This window comes from Hakea prostrata, chromosome 5, assembly GCF_041222555.1.
Source record: "Hakea prostrata isolate BN-2017 chromosome 5, UWA_Hpros_2, whole genome shotgun sequence".
In the NCBI taxonomy this organism is placed as follows: Eukaryota; Viridiplantae; Streptophyta; class Magnoliopsida; order Proteales; family Proteaceae; genus Hakea; species Hakea prostrata.
Genome location: NC_142604.1, coordinates 23324309 through 23349996, shown reverse-complemented (window position 1 = coordinate 23349996; position 25688 = coordinate 23324309). Strand labels below are relative to the sequence as shown.

The 25688-nt window shown below is 36.6% G+C and overlaps 1 protein-coding gene across 2 annotated transcripts; it reads right to left on the bottom strand.

Annotated features, from left to right (window-relative positions):
- Positions 1-458: 458 nt before the first annotated feature.
- On the bottom strand, positions 459-25102 carry LOC149015725 (DUF1666 family protein (DUF1666)). Of its 2 annotated transcripts, none has more exons than XM_089155074.1 (5): positions 24677-25102; positions 23726-24400; positions 22352-22756; positions 7772-7971; positions 459-1263 (listed from the first exon to the last, which is right to left on the bottom strand). In XM_089155074.1, the coding sequence occupies exons 2-5, from the start codon at positions 24174-24176 to the stop codon at positions 1021-1023; spliced, it is 1299 nt and encodes a 432-aa protein (XP_089011200.1). In that variant the 5' UTR covers positions 24177-24400; positions 24677-25102; the 3' UTR covers positions 459-1020. The 2 variants fall into 2 exon arrangements, with proteins under 2 accessions (XP_089011200.1, XP_089011201.1); XM_089155075.1 differs by lacking the exon at positions 24677-25102 and adding an exon at positions 24524-24670.
- Positions 25103-25688: the final 586 nt, after the last annotated feature.

Sequence of the window (25688 nt, the reverse complement as noted above, 5' to 3'; positions counted from 1 at the left end):
CCTAAGTAGATTCTTTTAAATGAGTATAAATACAAGTTTCCGACTACATGTTAACATCTTTACCACTTTATTTATGAGGGTTAAGTTTGAAATTAAAATTTTAATAATTTGGTATTTATTTTAGTAAAAAATCTAGAAAAATATTCACATACCTCCAGTAAAAAATATATAAGATAAGAAGAAAAAAAAATCCAAATGTTTAACTTAATCAAATACTTTTATCCAACAGATAATAATCAGTCAAAAAAGGGTATCCCATATCTGCATCCTATTATTAATCAGTCGGATTCAGATACCCTAAACGAATGCAGATGCAAATTTCTATTATCCATTTACACCCCTACTCAGCCCCGCCCCACCCCCCACCCCCAAAAAAAAATTCTAAGCAGAAATTATTTTGTCGGTAAACAGATTCTAAGCATAACTATGGATAATTCATTTGAGTTTCTTTGGATGAACAATTATTGCATTAATCAGCACACCCTAACAAGAGCTCTGCTCTGCTCCTACAAATACAGCAACTTCCACTTGAAATTATAATACCACATTTAAACACGGCAAGAAATATAAGTTGTAGAATCAACTCCAGTAAGTTTGCAGAGTCCAGGTAAAAAAATGTCTCAGAACCTTAAAGTAAGGAAATACTGCAAAACACTTCATCCTATTTTTTGTTAAATTTCGAAGTTGATCTGTTTGTTTTCTGATCGGATTGTGAGGGTTTCCCCTATGGTATTCCCTATTTTCATCTGTATCGGTTACTCAAAAAGGAAAATAGGTTGAGTGAAAGACCAAAGCAACTTAAGGGAAAAGTTAGCAACATAGGGCTTGGCCAAGGGATGAGAAACAACATACCCCATAAATTAAGCAGTCACTATAATCAGTTTGTAACTGGAACAAAATGCCCATCAACAAGTACCTTTTGTGCTCACACGCCATCTGCATAGATGAAATATCCCAACATGTCTGTTTCTTGAACCAGGAACTCTTCTTTATACATGGAAGGTGATGGCTCTACTACCATCAGCAAGGGAACAGAAGAGGAGAACCATCTCTCCGCAACTTGCCTTCTACTATATCAAGCTTGTTCATCTTCTCTTCGCACCAGATCAACTGATCTTTAGTGATTCTCACCATCCTCAGAACCCTTGCAATGACTTTAACATCGACGAGAGCGAATAGCAGTTCTACTCCTTCCAATGTTGAAGGCCAGGATTTCTTTTTTTCACCTTTCTTTTTGTGAAGTTCCTTCAGTTTCATCTCCTTCTGAAATTCAGATATTGGGTGTCAATTAGAAAAATAGTACGAATTCTCAGAAACAGCATGATTTTCTCGGAACTATGAATGCAAAATGGGAAACCTGCCTCGAAATAAAGCTGGCAATAGGAGCTGCATCCTCCGTAGCCCAAATAAACAGTCCATGGCAGGTACTCGAGAGTTTATTCTAATTGCTAAAGGAGAACAATCTATACCACACAGTGCCTCAACTGCACCCTTCGTCTACAAAATTTTTCCTCTTCATCTATACCAGATTTGTGCATGTTTATTTTCTGTTTTGAGGGATCTTCACGTTTTCTCTTTCCTGAGAAGCTGACACATGAATTCACTAGAGTTGCGGACTTTTGGTGTCCCTTGGAAGACCTATGATTTCATTAAAGGTTAAGGGGTGGAATTGGTAATCAAGCAGTGCATTAATCAAAAGCTGGGGTACCCCCAAGTTTGGAATTGGTCATCCAGCAGTGCATTAATTAAAAGCTGGGGTACCCCCAAGTTTTGGCGCAAGTTTGGCTGCTGCAATCAATCTCAGTGGCAGCTATTGAAGGCTACTTTCCTGCTGTTCAGTTGAAGAATATGGATGGAAAATCCTTTTATTTGATACTCCTAAAATCACCTACCTATTTTCTGCAATCATCCACCTTAAGGCTCTCTGGTATTGATGTTTAATCACCCCAGTTATGATGATTTCTTTTTATATCTCAATTTAAAGCTTGTATTGGAGAAAATAGCTGCTCATAGACATGACACACATAGTTTGAGAACTTGCAAGATCTCAGCGCTTGCTTTCTTCAAAAGCCGAGATGTAACCATGTGCAAGTCGAAATATTCAAGAAACTCGACCAAGATCTCAAATGAGTGATATCTCGATTTAACATTGCAAACCATTCAATAAAAGGAACCCAACTCTCGCCAAAAGCATGTAGGTTTTGCCTGGGGGAGGGATTTTGCTTGCTCCCAATATAGTTCACCTATCTTCATCAGATTTTTAGTTTGATTCTTATTGAAGCAGCTACTGGAGATGATCACTACCACTCCTACACCCTCTATACCTCATTCCACCCATTCTCTAAGCAAATCTACAAGAAGGTAACCACTATGCTCCATAGTGGCTAGTGACCAGTGAGTTCTGAGTTAGCCATAGTGCCTAACATAGGGTCTCCAATCATAATTCTCGAGTTGGAATTGTAACTTTGATAATTGGATTATCATTTGAACCTTGTAATGGATCATACATGCTTGAAATTTTAGCATATATAAATATGACTATTTGATGTATTGATGCAACAATGTGTAGTTGTGTACAATAGGCCATCTTAAGGCAGAGAAGCTGTTTCCAACTTAAGGCCCAAAGTGGAACTCACATTTACGCTACTTTCAAATTTAAATAAACCTGAGGTTAGCAGTGTGCTCAGCAAATAAGCTGGACAACAAGCTTCAGCCATAGTGGTTAGTGGTTAGCACATAGGGTCTCCAATCTCAAATCTCGAGTTGTAATTGGAACTTTGATGATTAAGTTATCATTTGAACTTTATAATGCATCATACATGCTTGAATGTGTAGTTTCACAAGGCATCTTAGGGCAGCAAAGCTGTTTCCAACTTGGGGCCCGAAATGGAACTCACATTTACACAATTTTTAAATTTACTAAACCTGAGGTTAGCAGTGTGCTCAAAAGGGTTGAAATAGGCTGGACAAGTTTCAGCCCCAAGTAACATTTAATACCCCTGGAGTTCAGGAAAAATGTTCTAGCCACTCAGCAAGATCTTGCCAAGATCTCAAGCCAAGTTACTTTTTGTGTTGGCAAGATGGGCCTCAAGATTGAGATCTATGCATAGCTGAATGTATCCTCACATACCCAGCTATTTTTTAGCCATAATGAAGCAAGCAGGATCTGCGTTGTGGTTTATTTTCTGCAGTTCATATTGAAGTTATTTTGTAATTGACCATTGGATCATCAAGATATTGGGGTCAACATTAATGCTAAGAACAAGCTTAAATATCATATATCTGAATTTGCACCGTGATCTTATCAAAAAGATCATCTAAATGAATGTGTGAAAACAAAACCCTTTCTCTATGAAGCTTCCAGTTGTACTAAAAGTAATGTAAGATTTCATTTTTACGTACACAGAAAATCTGTTAGTGAATATTTTAATTCCCCCAAGGAAATGAGGGAGGAACTAAAGGTTTATCAAGTATCAACCTCTCACTACTAATCTAGAACTATTAAGACACAGTGCTGTGGCCTCAATGGATTGAGGTTAGCAACCAAGACCCAGGCAAGAACCAGCTTAGGCTCATTTTAGGGCTGCTCAGTGTATGCTTTGGTTAGGGTATAGAGAGGTCATTTGGTGGGGCTTTGCGTTAGATAGGCTTTAAAGAGCCAGGGAATCCAATGGTGCAAGTGTGGTTCAGTATCAGTCAAAAAGGAAAACGTTGCCACTCAGGATTTCAGCGGGAACTCCCTTAATTAGGATTTGGGGGACTTGGGGTTCTCAGTTTATGGCTGCAACTTGGATCAAATCAATGGTTTAGTACCTAGGAGATGCTGACCAAGTTTAGTTGAATTTCAAAATATTAAAATTCTAAAAATATAGGACTTGCAATTAGGGTTTTGAGTCAATGCTTGAAGTTCCTACGGTTAGGCTGGGTGGATAGAAGGCAAACTTGGATTCGCTGTAAGTGACAGGGAGATGCTTACATGATTACAGTTTGTTGTTATTCCAATATCTGTATACTGAATTTTAGGGTTCAGGGTCTTAGGAGAGAAGGAGCAAAATAGGGCAAAGGGAATAAACAGAAATTAGAGGAAGAGAAACGGGTAACGGGAAGTGCAGGCTGCCACTTATATGGATGGAGGAGCTGTCTTGGACTGGGGAAGAGATGGACAGGATTGGTGTAGGTTGAAAACCACATCTGAATTAGAATTTTGCTTGATTTCACAAAGAATCATTGAACAACACTTTAAAGTTTACTTAGCAGGAGCTAGGAACACCATTCTAACTAAGAATAGTGAAGACAATAAAGGAACAGGCAGCAAAACTGATAATTCCATAAATGATAAAGTTCGTTCTATTCCATCGACGGGAGGGGCTATTTCTAGCCTTACGCTTAAAGTCCTAATGAAGACAGAACTTAGTCCATCATTGTCACTCCACAGTACTCTCACATCAGCTTAAATCCATCGACCTATTCCACCTCCTCCTTGGTAAAGCAGCTAAACATTAAACATCTCATAAAATGTTGACCACTTCACTCCTGCACCAGCAGACCCTATCTCATCTAACATATGCTAATGGTATGGCCCTTTGATTACATTGGCTAGGATGTGCGATAGAATACCCACTTGCAAAAAGCAATCGCACCTACTCTTGCATAGTTGCATGTTAATCCATGCCTACTTTAAACTATACAGTTTATAATTGTGATTATGGTAAAGGTGCAAGATTAATTCAAAGTATCCCTACATTAGGTTATATAAATAAGGATAAAGGTGGAGCTCATGGAGCTTGGGCTGTCAGGCTCGCCACCATGGGATGGACTTTGGTTCGAGATCCCTCACACTGACTCCTCCTAAGTGGGAATATCTGGCTCGTTGTGTCCAACCATCTCCTCTTCTTAAGTTGATCTGTCTCCGTTTCTAGTTCATCTCAAAGTTGCATGGATAAACCAGCTCCCTTGGCCATTTGTAACCCCCTCTCACCATCAACCCATTGTTGATCTCATAATCAACCTATTTTGGCTTGGGATCCCTCAAACTGACCCTACTGATTGGAAAATCTGTCTATGTCCCAACCATCTCTTTCAGTGTTGATCTGGCACTAGTTCTAGTTCATCTCTGTGGGTTCCAACCCATTGTTCTTCTCTATCTATGACTTCAGTTTTTCTTATTTGTGCACCCTAATCATCTGGCTCTTCATCATTATAATCCAACTACCTTAAGAACTAATCCAAACATGCATTACGCAACGCCTCCCTAACTTCCCTTTTCTCCTTCCTTGCTTGTACTCCACTCTTCAGATGTTTTGCCATAGCAAACTTTACCCGACTTGGCACTTGAAGGCAGCCAATCACAATCCTATCTCCAACTGTTGGATGCCTCTTCAAAGTTGGTTCCAGCTTGTTTATTACAGTAATTCCACTTCTTTTCATTAGTTGAAGGGGTCTCCCACGCATCAATAGAATATTCCCTACTGTGCAACACTAGCATAGCAGCAAACTAGCAAATACCAGAATGTTGCAACAAACAACACCCACGAACTATGTAATATTTTTCCTTTTTAAAGTTATTTTCAAAATTAGTACTTGATAAAGTAGCATATACTAATCAAAGAACACGAAAATGTTAATCCAAGTACAATTGTACAAATGAGAACAAGTTCTAAAAGACGAAACTATTCTCTACATTTTTCTTAGCTAAGACAGCAATTTCTGGTTCTGGTTTTAATATTTCAATTTATTTGATCATTAGTGCTTTTGTTAACATAAATCAATTTAAGAATACAACATATGTAATCAAGTACATACGAAAACAAGTATAGAACATCTGCCCCTAGTTTTTCTACCTTTTCCAAAACCTAAAGGATATTTCAGTTTTCTTTTTTCCCTTAACTTATTTTCAACAATTGTCAAAATTCAGAAAAACATAAATAAATAAACGAAAACAGCCCCCCCCCCCAAAAAAAAAATCAACATCACAACACCGTGCATCAGCCAATGTACAAAATGATGTACATTTTATTCATGTTCGTGCTTTCATATATAATTTTTTTTCCAAATATATGTTTAAAAAAATAATATTTAATAAAATAAAACAAAAATTAAAACTAATAATGGGTACAAATAAAAAATTTGGACTGGTAGAGTTACAGATCAGGTCATAGAGTCTAACAGATACCATTTTCAAAGAACTCTCCATAAATTTCCAGAGAAAGTAATAAAATGTGAATTTCAGCTGAGACAATGTTAACCTCAGTGATTAGAGTAGAATAATTAGTAGATGGGCGATCTGAGGCATAAATGTAGTCCATCAAAATAAATGACGCTAGCATTTCTACCCCAAAATAACCTCTGCCATGTCGAAACATAGAAATCAAAATGATGAGCCGAACTTGCAAAACACGCAAGTTCCTACGAGATGAATTATTTACTCGAGAGACTTGGAACCTAGTCCAACCATGTTTCGACCAAAATTGTTACTTTGAGATAGTGCCAACGTGGAGGACTCGGAACCTGGTATCTTGTTGTGTATATCCTTGTCTTGTCTCAATCCAGCCCAAATGCAAGATATCTTGATTGAAACCATTGGTTTGTGGAGTGGTTTCGACCAAGATTTGCACGATGCTTCCACCACCAACTCCTCTTCTACCAGTGCTGAAACCATCACCACCTTTGTTAATTTGGATTCCATGCATGTTTTTGTTCTTTTCTAATGGCAGAAGTAATTTTTTCTCCCAATTTTTCAATGCAATACATTTTTGCAGAGGCATTCCAGAGTAACAGACAAAGACTATATCTTCTCTGCCTCAGAGACAGTGATTTTGAATTGTATTAACATAGACAGCCCAAATATATCCACAGTTCAATCTACGTTCCCCTGCATTTTGTTAAATTTTAATTTGTTCATCAACCAATGTAGACAAACTGTTCGATTGGATCAAAAAAAATGTGATAGCAATCAGCTGCTCAATCTTCTCACTGAAGAGAAGATTGAGGAGAAAATGAGATTCACCTTTTGGAAAGCACATATATTGACGTGCACAAATTTTCTCAAACCAAAGACATGGGAAGTGCAAAAGTTAAAAGAAAGTTTTGCGACTTGCATTTCTGTTTGCCGTTATCTATGCAGGCTAAAACAAGGACTAAAATCTATGCTCAGCATGATTACACAAACTGCTTTCTTTCTGGAGGGTGGAAACATCTAGAACTACCATTTATGTAACTTTCCTCACTTGCTTGGCAAGCAAAAAAGCCTGAATCTTGCTTAGTTGCTCAAGGAATGAGCAAAGTGAGGGGGAGGGGGGAAATGTAATAACAATTATAATTAAAGTGCAGAAACTCGATAACCAAACTGTGGCCACTAATTTGTAGTTTGTTGGTACCTGGAAGCAGAGCTTCCCTTTTTTCTTGCTTTTCTTCCAAAGGAACCCCCAAATGTCTTCCTAACACTCCTAATCCAGTTGCACTTCACAAATCAGATGAAAGTAATTTTTTTCAGTAAGGTAAATTAAAAAAAAGACAAGGTTTTTATAAGCATGATAGGCATCACGAAGCAGAAAAAAGAACAATGAATTGTATCCCAACAGTCTACAGATAAAATATAGCAAAACGGCAAGGATGACATCATTGCATGGAAAATTCATAACCAAATCATCATTGCAACCATCTGAAGTTGACAACTACCACTCCCATAGGGGAAGATAAATGAAATGGCTTGGTGATTGAAATGATAACCCAGAAAGATACGATGAAGGTAAGTTATGCAATTGAAACTTACTTTCTCGAGAAAAGATAATATCTGATGAAGTGGGCTTGCAATCTGGCTTTGGCCACCAAACAGATTCAGAACGGTACCAGGTTTTTTCTTGTCCATCTTCAAGAAAATACGGAAGGTAAAGATTGATTCCTCAATTATTCTAATTAGGTCAGAGGCAAGGACCGGCAAACCATCTTCTTCCCCTCTGTTCTGCTCTGTGCCTAGAAGATTTTATCAAGATAATAAGTATACGACAGACTTGGGTGACAGTTATAAAGAGGAGTATATACAAGAAGAAAATTGGCTTGAGTTATATGATATTGCTTACACTCATTGGAATTAAAAATATATATATTATAGCTAAGTGATATGTTTAATACAGGAATGATGTGAAAAGTCATAGGGAAAATGTAAATCTTATTATATATTTGTAAAATTGCATACAGCATTTTTTTTCAATAATAAAATGCAGAATTTATGCAAATTTACTACACTGACAAAATAAATCATCAAATAGTAGCAGAAACTGTTAAAAACAGCATATTTAGAAGAAATCAAACTATCAAGAATTCGATAGGATTTGGGAGGCAGCTGGGAGTCTGAAGTGAATAAGCTTGGCAGTACAACTCCTATTTGGTTTCAACATTGTTTCCTAGATATAGTGGAATAGTTGACTGGAGTTCTCAGAATTCATTCTTAGACTCGACAACCAAGTCATGGCTTCTATCCTTCTTCTCTTTCGTTGTTTCACTTTGATTTACATGGTTTCAGAGCTTAGGCAGTAATAAATCTCTTCTTTCCTCTCAAATCAAAGCCCTCTTTCATTCAAATAATTCTGTGATACCTGGAGATTAATTGAAGACTGATTGGAGCTGGTGGGAAGAAGATTTAATATCTGCAAGGCAAACACGCACGGCTTAAACACTATTCTAGAGTCCAGCCCTTCTCTCGAGCATTTTTGTTGATGGTTAAGCCTCCAACCTTCCCTGATCCTAGCTTATCCATCTCGCCCTTGTACCTTTCGCAGTAGTTGTTTGACCTCAAGCCCCTAGGGCATAGGAAATTCTGCTCCACTTGAACAGTAGCAAGGGATAGGAGGAGGGGCGGGCTCTTTTGGATGTGAGCAAGCAACAAGAAGGCATGAGTAGAATCGTCTCAGCTGGTCTGGCCTATATTATTGTCTTTCGCAGAGTCACCAATGTCCCCATTTGCGGCACCGCGCGCGTGCGGGGGGGGGGGGGGAGGGTGCCATCACCTAAAGCTGTGTTTTTCTGGATTGATTGATGGTTCAATGAGGTATTAGTTAACCAAACATCCTCTTTTGGGGTTAAAATTATAACTTCTGGTCCTTTTCTCCAAAAGCCTTTGGCCCTTGTTCTGGTTGTTTTGAAGGTATTTTGTTTGGAGATTTTGTGTGTGCTAGTTTGAGATCAAGAAGTTGTGTTCACAATCTGTTGATTGGCTGCTTCAAAATTAGCAATATTTTCCCTGGAGATTTGTATATGTTTGAGAATGATTTTGGGCATATTTTGAGTCTGCAATTAGTATTCTGGAGTCGACTTGTTTCTACTTTGGTGTTCTGATTCCCCTTGATTCTAATTGTGAATGGAGAGTTATTCCTAATTTTATTTATGGAGTAAAGGAAGATATTTTATCCTTGTCTGTGGGTAGGTTGTGATCGTAGTCTGCTATTTTCTGTGATACTCAAATAACTCTGTTTGAATATTGGAGAAACCTCATCTAGTGAAGGTGATAATAAAAAACCGTTGAAGAGTGCGCAGAAGCACCAAGGCTGCTGCCTTGGTGCACAAGCTTGCTTTGGTAGTGGTTTCTTAGGATCCTTGGTACACAAGGTTTGAGAGTTTTAGAGAGCATACTTTCTATTTTTCTATTAGTTACAATTTTCAGAACTTTCCTATTCTGTAGTTTCTATTTTAGACAGATTTTAGGAGTTAGAAGACTAGAAGTTTCTGTTCAAGAATTGTGGTTCTTCCTTCATCTTCTTCCTCTTCCTCAGATGAATGTCCCCAAGAGTTACTAGTGTGATGCGCTTTCAACTGCTGGTCATTTAAATAGCTGAATGCCTATGACTTTACTTTCTAAAAAAAACTCTGTTTTCAATTGTTTTCCCCAAATGGAGAACCGTTTTAGTTCCACCCAAAAAATTTGATTGTGTTTGTTTTGTTCACATACCACACACTACAGATAAACTTTCTCCCCAATATGTCAAGTTTATTTTTTTGGGTACTCTCGTACTCTGAAAGGTTTTCAGTAGTATGATCCTATTCATCAAAAACAATTTATGTGTTGATGTGACATTTTTTGAGGACACCCCATATTATACTAGTCCATCTCTATCTGATGAAAACCATGTTTTAAATGGTGCTCCTCCCATTCCTTCTTTAGTTCCTTTAAATGACAGTGTCCCTCTACATGTTTATAAGCAACGACATAAGATGGTGGAGTGTATTGTGGATAGTACAATTCCTCCTGTTGATAGTAGCAACTCTCCTTTAGTGGAGGTTGAGGCTACTCCTCCAAAAGTTCCCTCTTCATCCTGGATTCTTCTAGTAGAGATCCTACTCCTACTTCAGATGACCTAAAGAAAAGGTACTCATACTTGCACTTTAGGTTCTAACATTGTTTATCTTGTTCCTAATTATGAATATGTTTCTCATCTACCTCCCAACTTTGGTTGTCTTGCCCTTTCTCTATCTTTTATTCGTGTTCCAACCCACTATAATGAGGCCCTTAGGAAGCCCCTAGGAACCCTAGCTGGAAAGCTGCCATGGATGTGGAAATGGATGCTTTACAGTCTCGTCATACATGGTCTTTGGTAGACTTGCCTCCTGAAAAAAATGTGATCCGTTGTCGGTAAGTGTATATTGTTAAGTATCATTTTGATGGTACAGTTGAACAGCTCAAGGCTTGCTTGGTAGTTAAAGACTATACACAAACATACAATGTGGATTACTTTGAGACTTTTTCTTTTGTGGCTAGACTTAATTATGTTTATATGTTGATTTCATGGTTATCAAAGCATCCGCCTAGGCGGCAAAGCGGTTTTTGAACCGCTTAAATTGTGACCGCTTAACTAACGGACTGATTTCTTGCCGCTTTTTTGCTTAGGCACTACCGCTTTCCTGCCTTTTGCGCCAGATGCTAAAGCAGCATTTTTTTTACATTTTGTAATTTGTGCATATTATTATTATTATTATTATTATCATCATTTATTCTACAATGCCGTATATAAATTTAAATATGTGAGCCATTTCGGAATTGAAGCCCAATTTGCAAATGAATTCCGAGGCCCAAAGTGTCTGTCGGCAACAAAATGTGAAGCATGAGCCATATTCAACATTGATAATCAATGAAACCTTAAATAAACAATGACTTGGAAAAAAGGAAAAAATGGATACATCAATTCTAATTCCAATTCGAATATTATTCATGTATATTTAACAAAAAAGTCATGTTAAAAATAATTTGTGAAATAATTTCACTAAACTATATATGAATAATATTGTTATTCATAACTGTGATTCTTGAATTTTTTTATTTTTATGAATGTGATTGTTGAATGTTTGTTTAGTATTTTAGTTTATTATAAAAAGTATTTGTATTAAAAAGTAATTTAAAAGTAGTTATATTAAAAATATTGACTAAACCGCTTTGGTCGCTTTATTGCCGCCTAATCGCCAAGACATAGCCCCAGTCGCTTTGCCGCTTTAATAACCATGGTTGATTTCTTTATCTATTAATTATGATTAGCTTCTCTTTCAGCTTCACATAAAGAACACCTTCTTGTATGGTGACTTCAATGAAGAGGTTTATATGGAACTACCTCCAAGGTATGTTGCTTAGGGGGAGGACAATACTCATATTTGTAGGGTTTATAAAGCCATCTAGGATTGGCCAATCTGGACGCCCACCGCAGCATAGATCTCCATGGACTTGGTTTGAGAAATCCGAGATTCAACAAGTACTTTGCCTCCCGTGAATCTTTTTTTAGGATTTGTCCAATGTTATTTTGATCGCTCTATTTTTGTTGGACAATAGGATGGTGGCATTGTCATTATGGCAATTTACATTGATGACATTATTCTTTTGATATTGGGGCTATCAATACAGTCAATCTTACAGAAGTACTTCCAGACCAAAGACTCGGGTAATTTACAGTATTTCCTGGGAATCGACGTAGTTCGCAGTAAATGAGGAGTTAGTTTGTCACAAAGAAAATGCGTTTGATCTTTTGACAGAAACGGGCATCCTTGCATCTAAGCCTACTGACATTCCCATGTGATGATGTCCATTGTTACAATAGTCTTATTGGGAAGCTTATTTATCTTACCATTACTCGTCCTAATACTTCTTATTATGTTGGTGTGTTAAGTCAGTTTATGCAATATTCTAGGAATGCCCATTAGGATGCAGCAATGAGAGTACTTATGGATTTGGTTGCCTTTTCCAATGCAAATTGGGCAGGATCTTCAACGGATCGCCGATCTACTAAAGGTTACTGTACATTTCTTGGTGGGAATCTTGTGACGTGAGGAGTAAGAAGCAGTCCACTGTTGCCCGATCTAGCGCCTTGTCGCCATGGCCCATTTTTGGGTCAAGGAGATTTGGTGTTGCCTTGCCGCCTAGGTGACGCCTTATCACTTTGCTTGGTGTCACCTTAATTTTTGTTGCCCTCTATCGCCTAACATTGCCTTGACAACCATGCTAGCACTAAGTCAGAATATAGAGCCATGACCCACACAGTTGCCGAATTGATATGGCTTCACTCCTTGTTAGAGCCATGACCCACACAGTTGCTACCCATCATCCCCTATCGTCTCTCATCGCAAAAGGAAATGGCCCACGAACCAGTCCCCTTTTCTGCCCAGCAGTTCAGCAAAGCATTCGGCCAGTAATTGGAGCCTTTGACAGAGTTGCTGTCCAATGATCATTGGCAGTTCCTGCACAGCTTCGGTTCATTATTATTTGTTGTTTTACCTTTGAATATCTTGCTGTAATGGAGAATATAATCTATGATGAGACCTCCAATACTATCGATAGCTAAGTTTCATATTCTTTGGGATGTAGATGAAACACTGTCTTTCATTAATTTGAATGGTTTAATACCTTCTAGTTGATGTGGATTATTTTAATCATCAAATTTCAATGAGGATGCATGCTCTTTGATACATATATTTCTCTTCATCAACTAGTGTCCCTAATTGTGTATGAGTTCAACCAATGATATTCTATAAGGTAGGTGATCTAAGTGTGCCAAGCTTTGGCAAAGGATGATAGTCTTGCGAAGATGGGACATATCTAGGAAAGACCATACTTTATTTTATTTTGTGGTGTGAAACTATAATCAGTTAGTGAAGGCAGTGGGGATTCGAAACCCAAAGGTATTCCTCATTCACAGTTAAAGCTTTAGGCACCATTTGTTTGCAAAGGTGGGGTGGGAAAAAATGGGTGGAAAAAATAAACATGTAAGACCCATATGTAATGGGATGGGGGAACAAGAAAATTAAAAATTAAAAAATTGTGAAAAATTTTCAAATGTGGGTCCCACTTTTGTTTTTTTCACACTTCTCCACAACACCCCACCTATTTAATGGGACTTTGAAAATGGATGTGGTGGGAAAGTTAACATGCCACGTCAGCAAACAAGCTTCCTTAAATTAAGAAAGCTTGTTTGCCAACTTTCCTACCCCAATAACCCAAGCAAGCCACACTTTGGGATTTTATGTTAAAGTTTACTTTTTCAAAATTTTTCCCACCCTTTTTTACCTACCCCACTTCAGATTCAGCAAAAAAAAAGATGCCTTAGTAAAAATTGCTAGTTTAATTTTCTTGTTTTCCTCAAATTAAAATTAAAAATCAGATTTACTATAAATAGTTTTTGCTTGGTTTCACATTCAATCTTGGTGGGGGTGTAAACGGATCAGATTCGGATCGCAAAGTGGTAATACCATATCCGCATCCTATTATATTAGGACGGATTTGGATAATATCCTATCGGTTTTCAGACGGATTCAGTCGGATTTGGATGATAATCGGATAATTATTTTCTCAAATAGATTCTTATAAATGGGTATGAATACAAGTTTGAATACAAGTTTTCGACTACCCTGTTGACATATTTATCATTTTATTCGTGAAGGTTAGGTTTGAAATTTAAGAAATTAGTAACTTTGGTATTTATTTTAGTAGAGAATCTAGAAAAATAGTCACATATCTCAAGTAAAAGGTCTATAAAAATAAGAAAACAAATTCAAATAAGTATCTTAATCGGATAATTTTATCGGACGGATAATAACCAATAAGAAAGGGGCATACCATATCCGCATCCTATTAGTAATCAGACGGACTCGAATAACCCTAAACACATGCGGTTGCGAATTCAGAAGCGGAATTCAGCTATCCATTTACACCCCTAATCTTGGTAATCTAACCTTCTAGTTCTCTGTAGACCAACCCCATACTCAACACTGGCTAGGTTAGCATAAGATTTTATTTTTGTTCGGTTACCAACACGATCATTACCTTTGTTGTCTTTCTCTTCCTCTTCTCCATTACGGTCGCACCTTGTTGATCTTTATTTTTAGTGGGACTACTGGCTACACTTCTTTAACTTTTGCTAATCCTAATTGATGCCCTACTAGTTGTTGGTCAGTTTTGGGATAAGTCTTGGCATTGGATGTTATATTTATTCACTAATTAAATGAAAGATCAGTCCTTATGAATTGTTGTTGTAGCTTTTTGTTATTTTGAATATAATGCCCCCTAATCCCCTTACCCATTTGAGTGGATCCTTCACGCTTGGCATCTCAATTTTATTTCCTTTAAGTCTTCATGATGTTTAAACTTCATTTATATTATTGATAGTTGGTTAACATTTTGTCATAGATATCTTGCTAATAGTGTGTGCGTTGTGCAATTTCCATCTTTTATACCCCTCTTAGTGTCCTAACTAACTAGTGATCTTGACACCTTGTTGAACACCCTAATTCCTGAGGCTATCTTACATCAGGATGTATGAGCAATTAAATTCTATCCCACCTATCTCCTCTGATGTAAAAACCATGCAAAATCAAAGAGAAATAGTAGCTATAATGAGTTTCCCGGGAGGTCTTAAGGAGTTTGATGTAGTTAGAGCATTGATTATTGACAGTGACCATGTCCCACTCTGGCTGACACCTTTTGAGAGTTCTTTGTATTGTAAGAGAGAGTCCTAATAACACTGAAGATAGTTCAGCTTTGGCAACTTTATAGGACAAAACCGTGGAAATAATGCTTGGAAAAAGTTCAGGTCCTCAAAACTCTTCTGATCGTATAGGACAAGCCAAGACTTATATCATGGTGGTCATGCAGAACATATCCAACGCTTCTATTGGAAACTTTATGGAAAGCCCCCATGCACTGCAAACACCACTTCTGAGCCCACCTATATAACCACTAAAGTTCAACTTGAGTCTAAGACTGTAAAGATGATTGAGGAAAATTATATTTGCTTCACTCATTTCTAAGCCACTCGACCACAATCCACCACCGCAACCCTCATTCAACAAGTAATGCTACAACTTGCTTTTCGTCCACATCTCGCCCTTGGATCATTGACTCAGGAGCATCTGATCATATGACCAGGTCCACAAGTGTCTTTTCTCCTCTTTTTGCCCAACATCCTCCATCGTTACACTTGCTAATGGTTCCCATACCAATGTTAAAGGGATGGGTGTCTTCAATTTCACTACTTCCTTCAGTTCTTTAGATACCTTATTTTCCTTTCAACTTATTGTCTTTTCAAAAATTTACTTCCCCGTACAATTGTTCTGTGACTTTCTTTCCTAGCATTTATCTATCAAAGTTCATCAGTAACACTAGAAGAAAGCATCAAAAGACGAACTAAAACTTCACTTCTTTGTCTCCTCGACAATGACAATACCCTTGCTTTTATCCATTTTAGTCCATCTGAAAAAACATATTAATATAGGAATGAACGAATGCCCTGTACGAAATGGCATTTTTAATTATGCTACTAATATATAAAAGAAAGTTAAACATTTGAATGTTTACTTATAATCATAATAGCATCATATATAGACTATATGCCCACAATCAGTCACTTATCTTTCAATGTATCATGTCTTTCCTCTTTATTATCATCTTCATTAATTTCAACCATTTTTTATTACATTTCATTCTTTAGCCTTGACATTCCATTAGGTATACCTTTGGTCTATACCATCAACGTGGCTTCAATCTATACCACCGAAGTTAATTCAGTTTAGAGTCTTTAGACAACCGTAGTGGCTTCAATCTTCACCACAAAAGTAGCTTCAGTCCATTGGCACAAGACCTGATACACCTTACAAGTTTTTATTTTGGCATTCCATATTATTAGTCATCCACTTTTTTAGTCCATTAGCCTTAATGCCCCTCTTCTTAAGCACTCGTCAAGTACTAGGTCATATACTGGCTGTTGTGCTCGTCAGCACCAGTCTTTAATACTATTTTCCTTTCTTTCTTTTGCAAACTCAAGTAACATTCATAAAAATCACATATCAATGCTATATAAATTATGAATACCATATCATTGCAAATAATGTTCATACAATCAATCCACATACAGCAATAGGCAATCGTCAACACATCATAACATATACATAACCATTTATATTCTTTCTCTTTTTTTTTTTTGTTCAAATTATCATTTATATACCATAGAACATGAAGCTATAATTACCATCACTCATGAAATAGGTTATACTATAATAATCCAATTGAGGTGATAACCATCAATTAGCGATGCTTTCTCACCTATAATTACATTCAACCTCCAAGAATAATAGTGTTTTTGCAGAACCTCTCACTTCAAGGCTATTTTGGACTATCTTCCAGATGATCAAAGTTAAAAGTATCTACATAAGAAATGTAGAATTTTAAGTTACCTAACCATAGCAAAAAGAATCAGGCGATTTGCATTCTTAAATATTAAGTTATCCTAATTTTAGTGTATATTGGTTAAAATACTATTTTGAATTCTGCTCTCGGGTTCATGCATTTCATTCATTTTGGACCATCATTATGACCTATTTTTTAGCAGAATCATAAAATGACTAGTTCTGTATAAATGATAGATAAACAAATCTTTTTTCTAACTCCCTTTAAATTACTCAATTTCGATATCACATAAAAAATTATGCTATTTTGAACACATGAAGGTCATTCTGCCAAAATGGAGTTTCAACAAAGTATCAACTTGATTAGATTATATGAGTACAAACTAAACTGCCCATAAATAATAAAATGGACCATCAAGAATCAAATTAAAACCCTCAAATTGAATCATAAATATAAAATCTCATGCATGAGGTCATTCTTACTCAAATTATAAGCTTAATCCATTTAACCTCTCTTTTATGTTATGTCATCATCATCAATCTATATTCCAAACTAACAAATTCCTCACAACTATCAACTACATATTAACCAAGTTAAATAGAAAAGCTCATGTACTTACTTGGACATAAAGCTTCAAATCACATAATCCACCTTCTAAGCACTCGAATCCTTTTTTAAAGCATCAAACCCCCAAGGTTCCCTCTTCAATCTTCCATTCTTCTCTTCTCCTCCTCCTATTCATCTCTTTTCTTACAAACTAAAGCTCTCAAAATGAGCTTAAGTTTCATACTTAACCTTTCAAGATTGCAAATGACAAGATATGTTTTTCATTTCTTTACAATCTTTTCAATTTTATCTCTATAAAATTTTTCCTCCACCACACCTTTAGACTAATGGAATCTCATGCAATCCTTACCAAACTCTTTTCATTACCATCATGCTCTTAGTTCTCATTACATATAACTATAAAGTCTCAAATCACTTGGATTGAACCAAAATGATGGCAATTTTGTAAATATACAGTTACTTATCATATTTCCAATTTGTGAAGACTATTACATATTGCTTAAGAACATCATAAACCACTCTGTTTATTAGATCCATAAATGATGCACGAGCATTAATTAATCCAAATGGCATGACCAAGAATTCATAATATTCATATCTAGTTCTAAAGGCAGTCTTTGGCACATCTTCATCTTTCACTCTCAACTGATGATACCCAAATCTTAAGTCAATGTTTAAAAAGATTTTTAGCCCCTTGTAACTGATAAAGAAGAAAATTATCCTAGGCACTGGGTAATTATTCTTTATAATGACTTGACTTAGTTCTTTGTAGTCTATTCACAATCTCATAGACTCATCTTTCTTTTTTACAAATAAAACTGAAGCTCCCTATGGTGAAAAATAAGACCAAATAAAAACCCTTTGTCCAACAACTCTTAGTTGCTCTTTCAATTCTTGTGGAGCAATTCGATACGAAAACGAGTTCAGGTAAAGGTTGCTTAAAATTTATTTGTTAAAAGAGAAAATGGAGGAGGAATCTTATAAGAATATAATTGAGAGTTGGGTGAGTAACAATATATTTACAAAAGTGCCATGATTTTGGCTCACTTTTGGTTCAACCCAAGTGATTTAAGGTTGTATTATAATATATGATGAAAACTACGGGTAAATGAGGAAGGAAAAGAGTTTGGTAAGAATTGCATAAAATCTCATTGGTTTAGAAGTATAATAGAGGAAGAATCCTATAGGAATAAAATTGGAAAAATAGTAAGAAAGTGAAAAATTATAAATTTTGTCACTGCAATCTTAAAAAGCTAAGTATAAGACTTGAGTTCATTTTGAAAGCTCTAATTTGCAAAACAAGAGAATAATGGAAAGTGAAGAGAAGAATGAAAGAATTTAGGATTTTGAAGTTCGAAGATGGAATCAAATGCTTGAAAAATGGATTAAGCAATCTGAAGCTTTATTTCCAAGTATATCAAGCTTGGTGTTTAACTTGGTTAAGATTATATGACTGAAATGTTAATTTGCAATTGATAATATTGAAGAAATCTTGAGTTGGAAACATTGATGGATGATGATAAAAAAAAAATTAAAAAATTAAAAAATTGAATGAGATTTTTAACTGTTTAAGCTTATACTTCATGTAAAGAGGCTACATAAGTATAGGAATAATTTCAAAAAATGAAACGCTATGTTCATGGTTCAATTAGAGGGGTTTAATTTGATTCACAATGGTGCATTATACTATTTCTGACGAGCATAATTCATGCTCATGTAATATAGTTAAGACATTATACTTTGCTGAAATTCTATTTTGACAAAATGACCTCTATGCAGTCAAAATAGCATAACTTCTTTATATGAAATTGAAATTGAGTAATCTTAAATGAGTTAGAAAGAAAACTCATTTATCTATCATTCTTATAGAAATAATCTTTTTTTTTCTTTTTTTCTTTTTTTTTATAAGACTTACAGAAATAGTCATTTCTAGATTCTGCTCGAAAATATATCAAAATGACAGATCAAAACGGATGTAACTTCACAAACCCGAGAACAATACCCAATGTTGTCATCTAACCTTTGTTCACTAAAATTATAACTCAATCGTCAAAATGAAAATGACCTAATTCTTTTAAGTTTAGATCTTCTCCAGCTAGCTTGCACCTCCACACATACAACCACACTCACATGAGTGTGGGTCCCACACTCATGTGTGTGTGGCTATATGGGTGGAGGAGCAAGCTAGGTGGAGAGGATCTCCACTAGATTCTTTATGCTATGGCTAGATAACTTGAAATTCAATATTTCTTATGAAGACACTTTTAACTCAACTCCTCTAGAAGATTCTCCAAAATAGCCTTGAAGTGAAAGGTTCTACAAATAGATTGTTATTGTTGGATGTCAAATGCAATTATAGGCAAGGTTTAAAATATCGTGTATCAATAATGTATCGGTCGGGTGATTTTAATAGATGTTTTGGTTCATATCATATCGTATCGCAAATACGTATTGATGGGTGCAAAGTTGAACGGAAATAATCAAAGTACATATGAAAATAATCTAATTTAAACCCAAAAAAAAGGACAGCTAATATAAATAATCATTTTATCATACACCTATTACTTAAACATGTGTACTTCATAATAATCGTTGTCAATGGTTCGGTTTGGGGCAGTTTTGGCTTGGGCTTAACAGATTTGGGCTAAGAAACACCAAGCTCAAATACGGACCATTTGCCAAATAACGATTTAGGCTCGGTTTCGGTTTGGTGTTATTTGGGTTCGAAGTTGACTAACGGTTTGGCTTTGGGTGGTTTTAAGACCATTACCAACTTGTTATTAAGCCGTTATAACTCATTTCAAATTAAAATTCATATGGATCTTTGATCTTATGGAAAGGTATAGAGAGTGTAGGAAAGACCTTCATATGGTATTTATTGACCTAGAGAAAGCTTATGATAGAATTCCTTGAGCGTTAATTTGGCAAGTACTAGAGCAAAGAAGTGTTGCAAGTAAATATGTAGACATAATTAAGGATATGTATGATGATTCAATGACAAGTGCAAGAACAATGGGGAGACAAAGTAATGAATTCCTAATTACAATTGGACTACATCAAGAATCAACTTTAAGCTCATCTTTATTTGCACTTGTAATTGATGAATTAACCAAAGACATTCAAGACGAGGTCCCTTGGTGCATGCTTTTTGCTGATGATATTGTGTTGATAGATGAGACTCAAGTGGCAATTAATACCAAGTTAGAATCACAGAGAGCAGCTTTGGAATCAAGAGGCTTTAAATTAAGTAGAACGAAGACATAATACCTAGTTTGTAACTTTAGTCATGATTGGGTAGACGATGAGGTGGAGAAACTTGACAATAAAGAGATTTCTCAGAGTGATTTTTTTAGGTACCTAGGTTCAATCATCATAAATAAAGGAGGTGATATAGAGGATGATGTTTCCCAAAGAATTAAAATAGGCTGGATGAAGTGGAGAGATGCGTCCGAGGTCTTGTGTGATCGACGTATTTCATTAAAGCTTAAACGAAAATTTTATAGGACCGTCATTCAACTAGCTTTGATATACGATGCAGAGTGTTAGGCTATTATTAAAAAAAAATTATATAAATAAACTCAGTGTAGCAAAAATGAGGATGCTAACATGGATGAATGGCAAAACTACGAATGATCATATTAGAATTGGTCTGGGAGTTGCTCACATAAGTGTTCAACTTCAGGAAAGTCATTAGTCATTTGAGATGGCACAACCATGTTCAATGGAGACATATAAATGCCCCTGTACGGAGAAGTGATATAATCCAGATTGAGGGAATTAGAATAGGTAGGTGTAGACCTAAGATAACCTTAAGAGAAGTGGTGAGAAAGGATATGTATAGCTTAGGCCTTGTATCTAGCATGGCCTCAAACAGAACTGATTGGAAGGCAAGAATCTATGTAGCCGACCCCATTAGTTGGGACAAGGCTTGTTGTTCTTGTTGTTTTTGTTGTATGGGTCTTTGATCTTACCTCTTGGGCTTAAGGTCTAAACAAAGACTTTTTATGAGAAAAAAAATTAGCATCAATAGAAGTTGGTAATACAACCCTAGTCCATCTTGCATATAAGTTGTACTAGCATATTTCACTCAATTAAAGGTTGGGCTACTTGTGCAAGGAGTGTATCTACTTGGGGCTAGCCTTAAATTGCCAAGTAGCCATCTAAAAACACCAAGAGCACATATGAAATGCAAAGATGGAACTAGGCAATCATGTTTTGCTACCCACTTATTTTAATCATGTTTACTTTTTTAATTAGTTTAGTTAGCAAATATGAAAATGGATAACAAGCTTTAGTAGATAAACCCTATGGCAGACATAGGAATAAAAGCTTTTGTTTATCTCTTTTTCATATAAGTTGCATAACGATTTACAACAAGTTGAGAATTTAGTATGTTCAGTCCTGGTCCATTCGGTTTGGGCTAACGGGTTACAAACAGGTTGGCTCAAACCAGCCCGAAACTGTTTGGTTTTTGAACCAGCAGCCCATAGTCGCCCATTAAGCTTTGATTTGGGTCGATTCAGGCTATAACGGGTCGGTTCAGTCTTAATAGTCTGGTCTACAAACTAACACCCCCATTTAATAGCCACCAAGAAAACATGACGCCTCTTAGGATCAGATTTTATTCATGAAGGGAATCTTTTGCTGTGAATTAACTCAATAATCTTTTGAGAGTCAGAGAAGGGTTTGAGAGAGGGGAGGGAGAGAGAGAGAGAGATGCAACTGCCTGCCTGGCACTAATTCTCAATGGGAATTGGGAGGCAGCTGAGAGTCCTAACTTGAATAGGCTTGGAAGTACAACTCCTATCTGGTTTCTGCATTGTTTCCTAGTTAAATTATATTTGTAATACATCTTATATATTTAGTGGAATAGTTTACCAGAGTCCTCACAATTCATTCTGAGACTCTACAACCAAGTCATGGCTCCTCTCCTGCTCCTTCAATTTTTCACTCACCATTACAGAAATAAAAATTTTACAATACAATTACACGATAAAATTCTGAGAATTCTCATATTCTAGCAAAAATTAAAACAAAGAACTTCGTTCTATAGATGCTTAGATGAACATGACGGCAAAGGAGTGTAACCAAAGTATTAACATGGAAGTGATGCAAGTGACAACAAATATCTACCTTGAATTGCTGGAGCCTGAAGCAGCTTGGGCATGGAATTTCTTGTTCTTGTATAAATATTCACCCGGGTACCCTGCTCAAAGGGCTCATTTTCATTGAATCTTTGTAATAAGACCTGGAATTGCTGAAATTGCTGAGCAGCATGCCTGTAACAGGTAGGACTTTCAGGCTGGGTCAGGATTTTCTGCCTTAGCTGATTGTACTGACAATGAAGCGCCTCCCATGTCAAACAAACATGTGCTACATATGCTGTTTCAAGCTCCTGGTACGGGTCGACTTGCCTCTGCTGCAACTGTTCTATCTCATCTTGAGGCTCTTCCCGCTTCTTAAAAGAGAGGCTACGAAGGGTAGAAGCCAGCTTCTTAGATGCAGATCTTGGAGATGGATTGTTAGGAATTGCACATCCTGTGACATAATAAAATGTAAATGTTATGGTAAAATTTCAGAAGCTTAATTATCATAACGTAGTCAAACAGTAGGGAATCAGAGAAGCTTTGACTGGTGCCACCACGAACAACTTTGATGGGCAAACAAAATCTCCAAAACATAAAAATATATATAGTTAAAAGCTGTCACCATAACTTCCAAAAATCCTTTCTTGCCTAGGGTGCCTTGCTGCCTTGGCACTGCCTTCCTTTTTTTAACTCACTACAATGCTGTGGTTGCTATGTGACACCTTGATATCTAAACTCCTAGATTGCCTAGTGCTCCCTTGCTTGTTTCACCCTCTACACTGCAATAGTTCGGCTTGCTGCCTTAAAAGTATGACAATCCTAGGCTGCTGGGTTGGTTATTGTATTATAGCCAGTAAACATTTTCATACAAATAAATGACTAATTCTTGTACATACACTAATCAAGTTGTGGACACACCCCTTGAAAAATAAGAAGACAATAGATGCAATTGTCTGAGGTGAATGCTGAAGGGTTTGTTGGGAGGGCCATCCAGAGTCATTTGCCAAACCACAGAGTCAGGAGGGGTTATGATCCTTCGGTGGTGACCCTACCAATTGGTATAGGGGTTCAATTCAAAAAAAAAAGGGGTTCAATCAGAGGCGCTTTTGTTTGGGCTCAATCGCCATGTTAACCTTTTGAGCAACTGACTAAAAGCTCAGATCTTAATAGCAGTTCTACACTTTACTTTTTCAATTGGGAAACCATAGCCACAGCGGGTTCTTCAGGTGTAAAGAAATTCAGATCCCCTTCCCAACCTTTTTGCTTTGGGTATCGAATTTTACTTCAAATGATGAAAAATTACGATGTGTCGTGTGAACTCTGAAGGATGACAACCTCTACTAGCAGACTAAAGACAAATAAAAATGGATTATAAAACAAAACAAAAAGTGCAGAGTTGAAAGAAGCATAGCTCCTTCACCTGCTTCCTGCAACTGTTGAGCACTCATTCGATCAAAGAAAACCATCCTCTCACAGTATTTTTCGTACATTGAGCTGATATCCCACCAAGCGTTACAGTTTTCCACAACTGTTGTATCCCTCCACTCGCTTGAAGTCGTCTCTTCTTCTTCTTCCTCTTCCTCCTCTTCTGGGCATGATTCTTCAGGTATCAAAACCATGAAGCTGTTTCTTCTCAGCTCTTTCAGCCGCCTCTTCACCTCATTAGTTATGAAGTCGTCATCGTCGTCATCATCATCACCCTCACCCTCAGTTGTTCCGGACACAGGATCAGACTTATCTGATTTAGTCAAATGACTTCCATTTTCGTTCCTAGCAAGTTCTTCAGGTGATGGCACCGGTTTATCCTCCAGGTCTTTCTCTGGTATAGGTTTATGAGCTTTTCTGAACTTTTTCAATTTGAAAATATCCATCTACACTTCAGGGTATGTCTATAATTCAGTTTTTTCGCCTCCCTAGTTCTATAAAGTGTTCAATTAAGTTAAAATATAGGATACTTCCTTCTGAAGCACACCTGGAATCACAAGTCACAACACTGCTTCGACCAGGAAAAGAAAAACACAGCACCAAAGGCCTCTTTATATAAACAGAACAGCTTCCTTGTTCCAGCAATTATGCTTAATGCCTCTTCTTAACCCTGAAATGCGACAGAACAGTTCGATAAGAAACTCCTTCAAACCAAAACTTACCCTAAGAAAGCAGAGGATATCCTGCAGATCTAGCATTTGAGAAATGACATAACACATTCAAATAAATGTACTTTAAACACTAGTTCCTTCGGAGTTCTGCAACAAAAATACTCATTTAACCGTCCATTTTCGCACCAACACACCAGAAAGCTAATCCCATATTTCCATCAAAACCCATTTCAGAAACAGAGCCCTAGACAAAAATAAGAGAACTTCTTACGTACCTCAGAAAGACAAGTTCCACTAAAACGCTGGACAGGGGTAAAACCCTAGAACAACATGGGGGACTGAAACAGGTTCAGTTGTATTTACGACAAAAATCTCTGTTTTGATGAACAGCAATTAGTCAAGGTACAGATTTGGAAGTTACAGGTTGAGACAGAGAACCCAAGAACAATGAGCAACTCTAGAAACGCAAAATCCAGGGCTTCCATGTGAAGAGTCATATTGAAAGGATGGTGCTGAGCACCTGTGACCGACAATAAATTCGAAGTCACCAAAATGAGAAGGAGGAAGCATTGATTAGGTCTCATTTTTTCCTCGAAAATCATAGCTTTTGCTTTGTTAATCTCAATTTTTAATCTTTTCTCTGTCAGTGTTTTCTTTCTTGCTTTGGATTCTCGTGGGAAATAAACGCACAAAACCCAATGAAAACAGAAGCGTACAGTGTGCAGCGAGAGGGAATATTGTCAGACACCACTCTTGAAACAGGAAAATAGGAAATTGAAATGAAGACAGAAGACGGACTCGTTAGTAAATTACAAGAACACCCTTTCCGTACGTCGATTGACCTTATTGCCCTCGATGCTTTTACTTTTTGTCTTTTAGCCAAGCGTTAGGCCCGCTTTGTACATCTCCCTTTTGGACGAAAAGACTCTCTTCATAAACTCATAAAGCAAAAACATCTTCATGATCCATGCTCCAACGCAGAACGCGGCTTTCATGTTTACCCATATCTTTCTCTTTTTGTAAAAAATGCATTTCCACACAGAGAAATATATATATATATATATATATATATATATCTTTAATTTGTATTTATGCTTAATTATCAAAAAAAAAATATTAAAAGAAGAAGAAAAAAATGAATTTTAAGAGGTCAAAATCTCAAGAAGTAAATCAATCTACAACAATAATGTAAGAAATACATAATAACAAACAGCTCAATTGTTGTTCTGATAGGTAAAGACCAATGTCTCATAATACGAGATTAAGAATTTAAATCTATTAGAACCA

What these genes read in the sequence shown, in the direction of transcription:
- LOC149015725 (XM_089155074.1), bottom strand. Translation starts at nt 24,176, where the DNA reads ATGGATATTTTCAAATTGAAAAAGTTCAGAAAAGCTCATAAACCTATA. An exon ending in TCAACAGTTGCAGGAAGCAG is followed by an intron (nt 22,757 to 23,725) that starts GTGAAGGAGCTA and finishes ATTATGTCACAG; the next exon opens with GATGTGCAATTCCTAACAAT. An exon ending in TATTATCTTTTCTCGAGAAA is followed by an intron (nt 1,264 to 7,771) that starts GTAAGTTTCAAT and finishes TCTGAATTTCAG; the next exon opens with AAGGAGATGAAACTGAAGGA.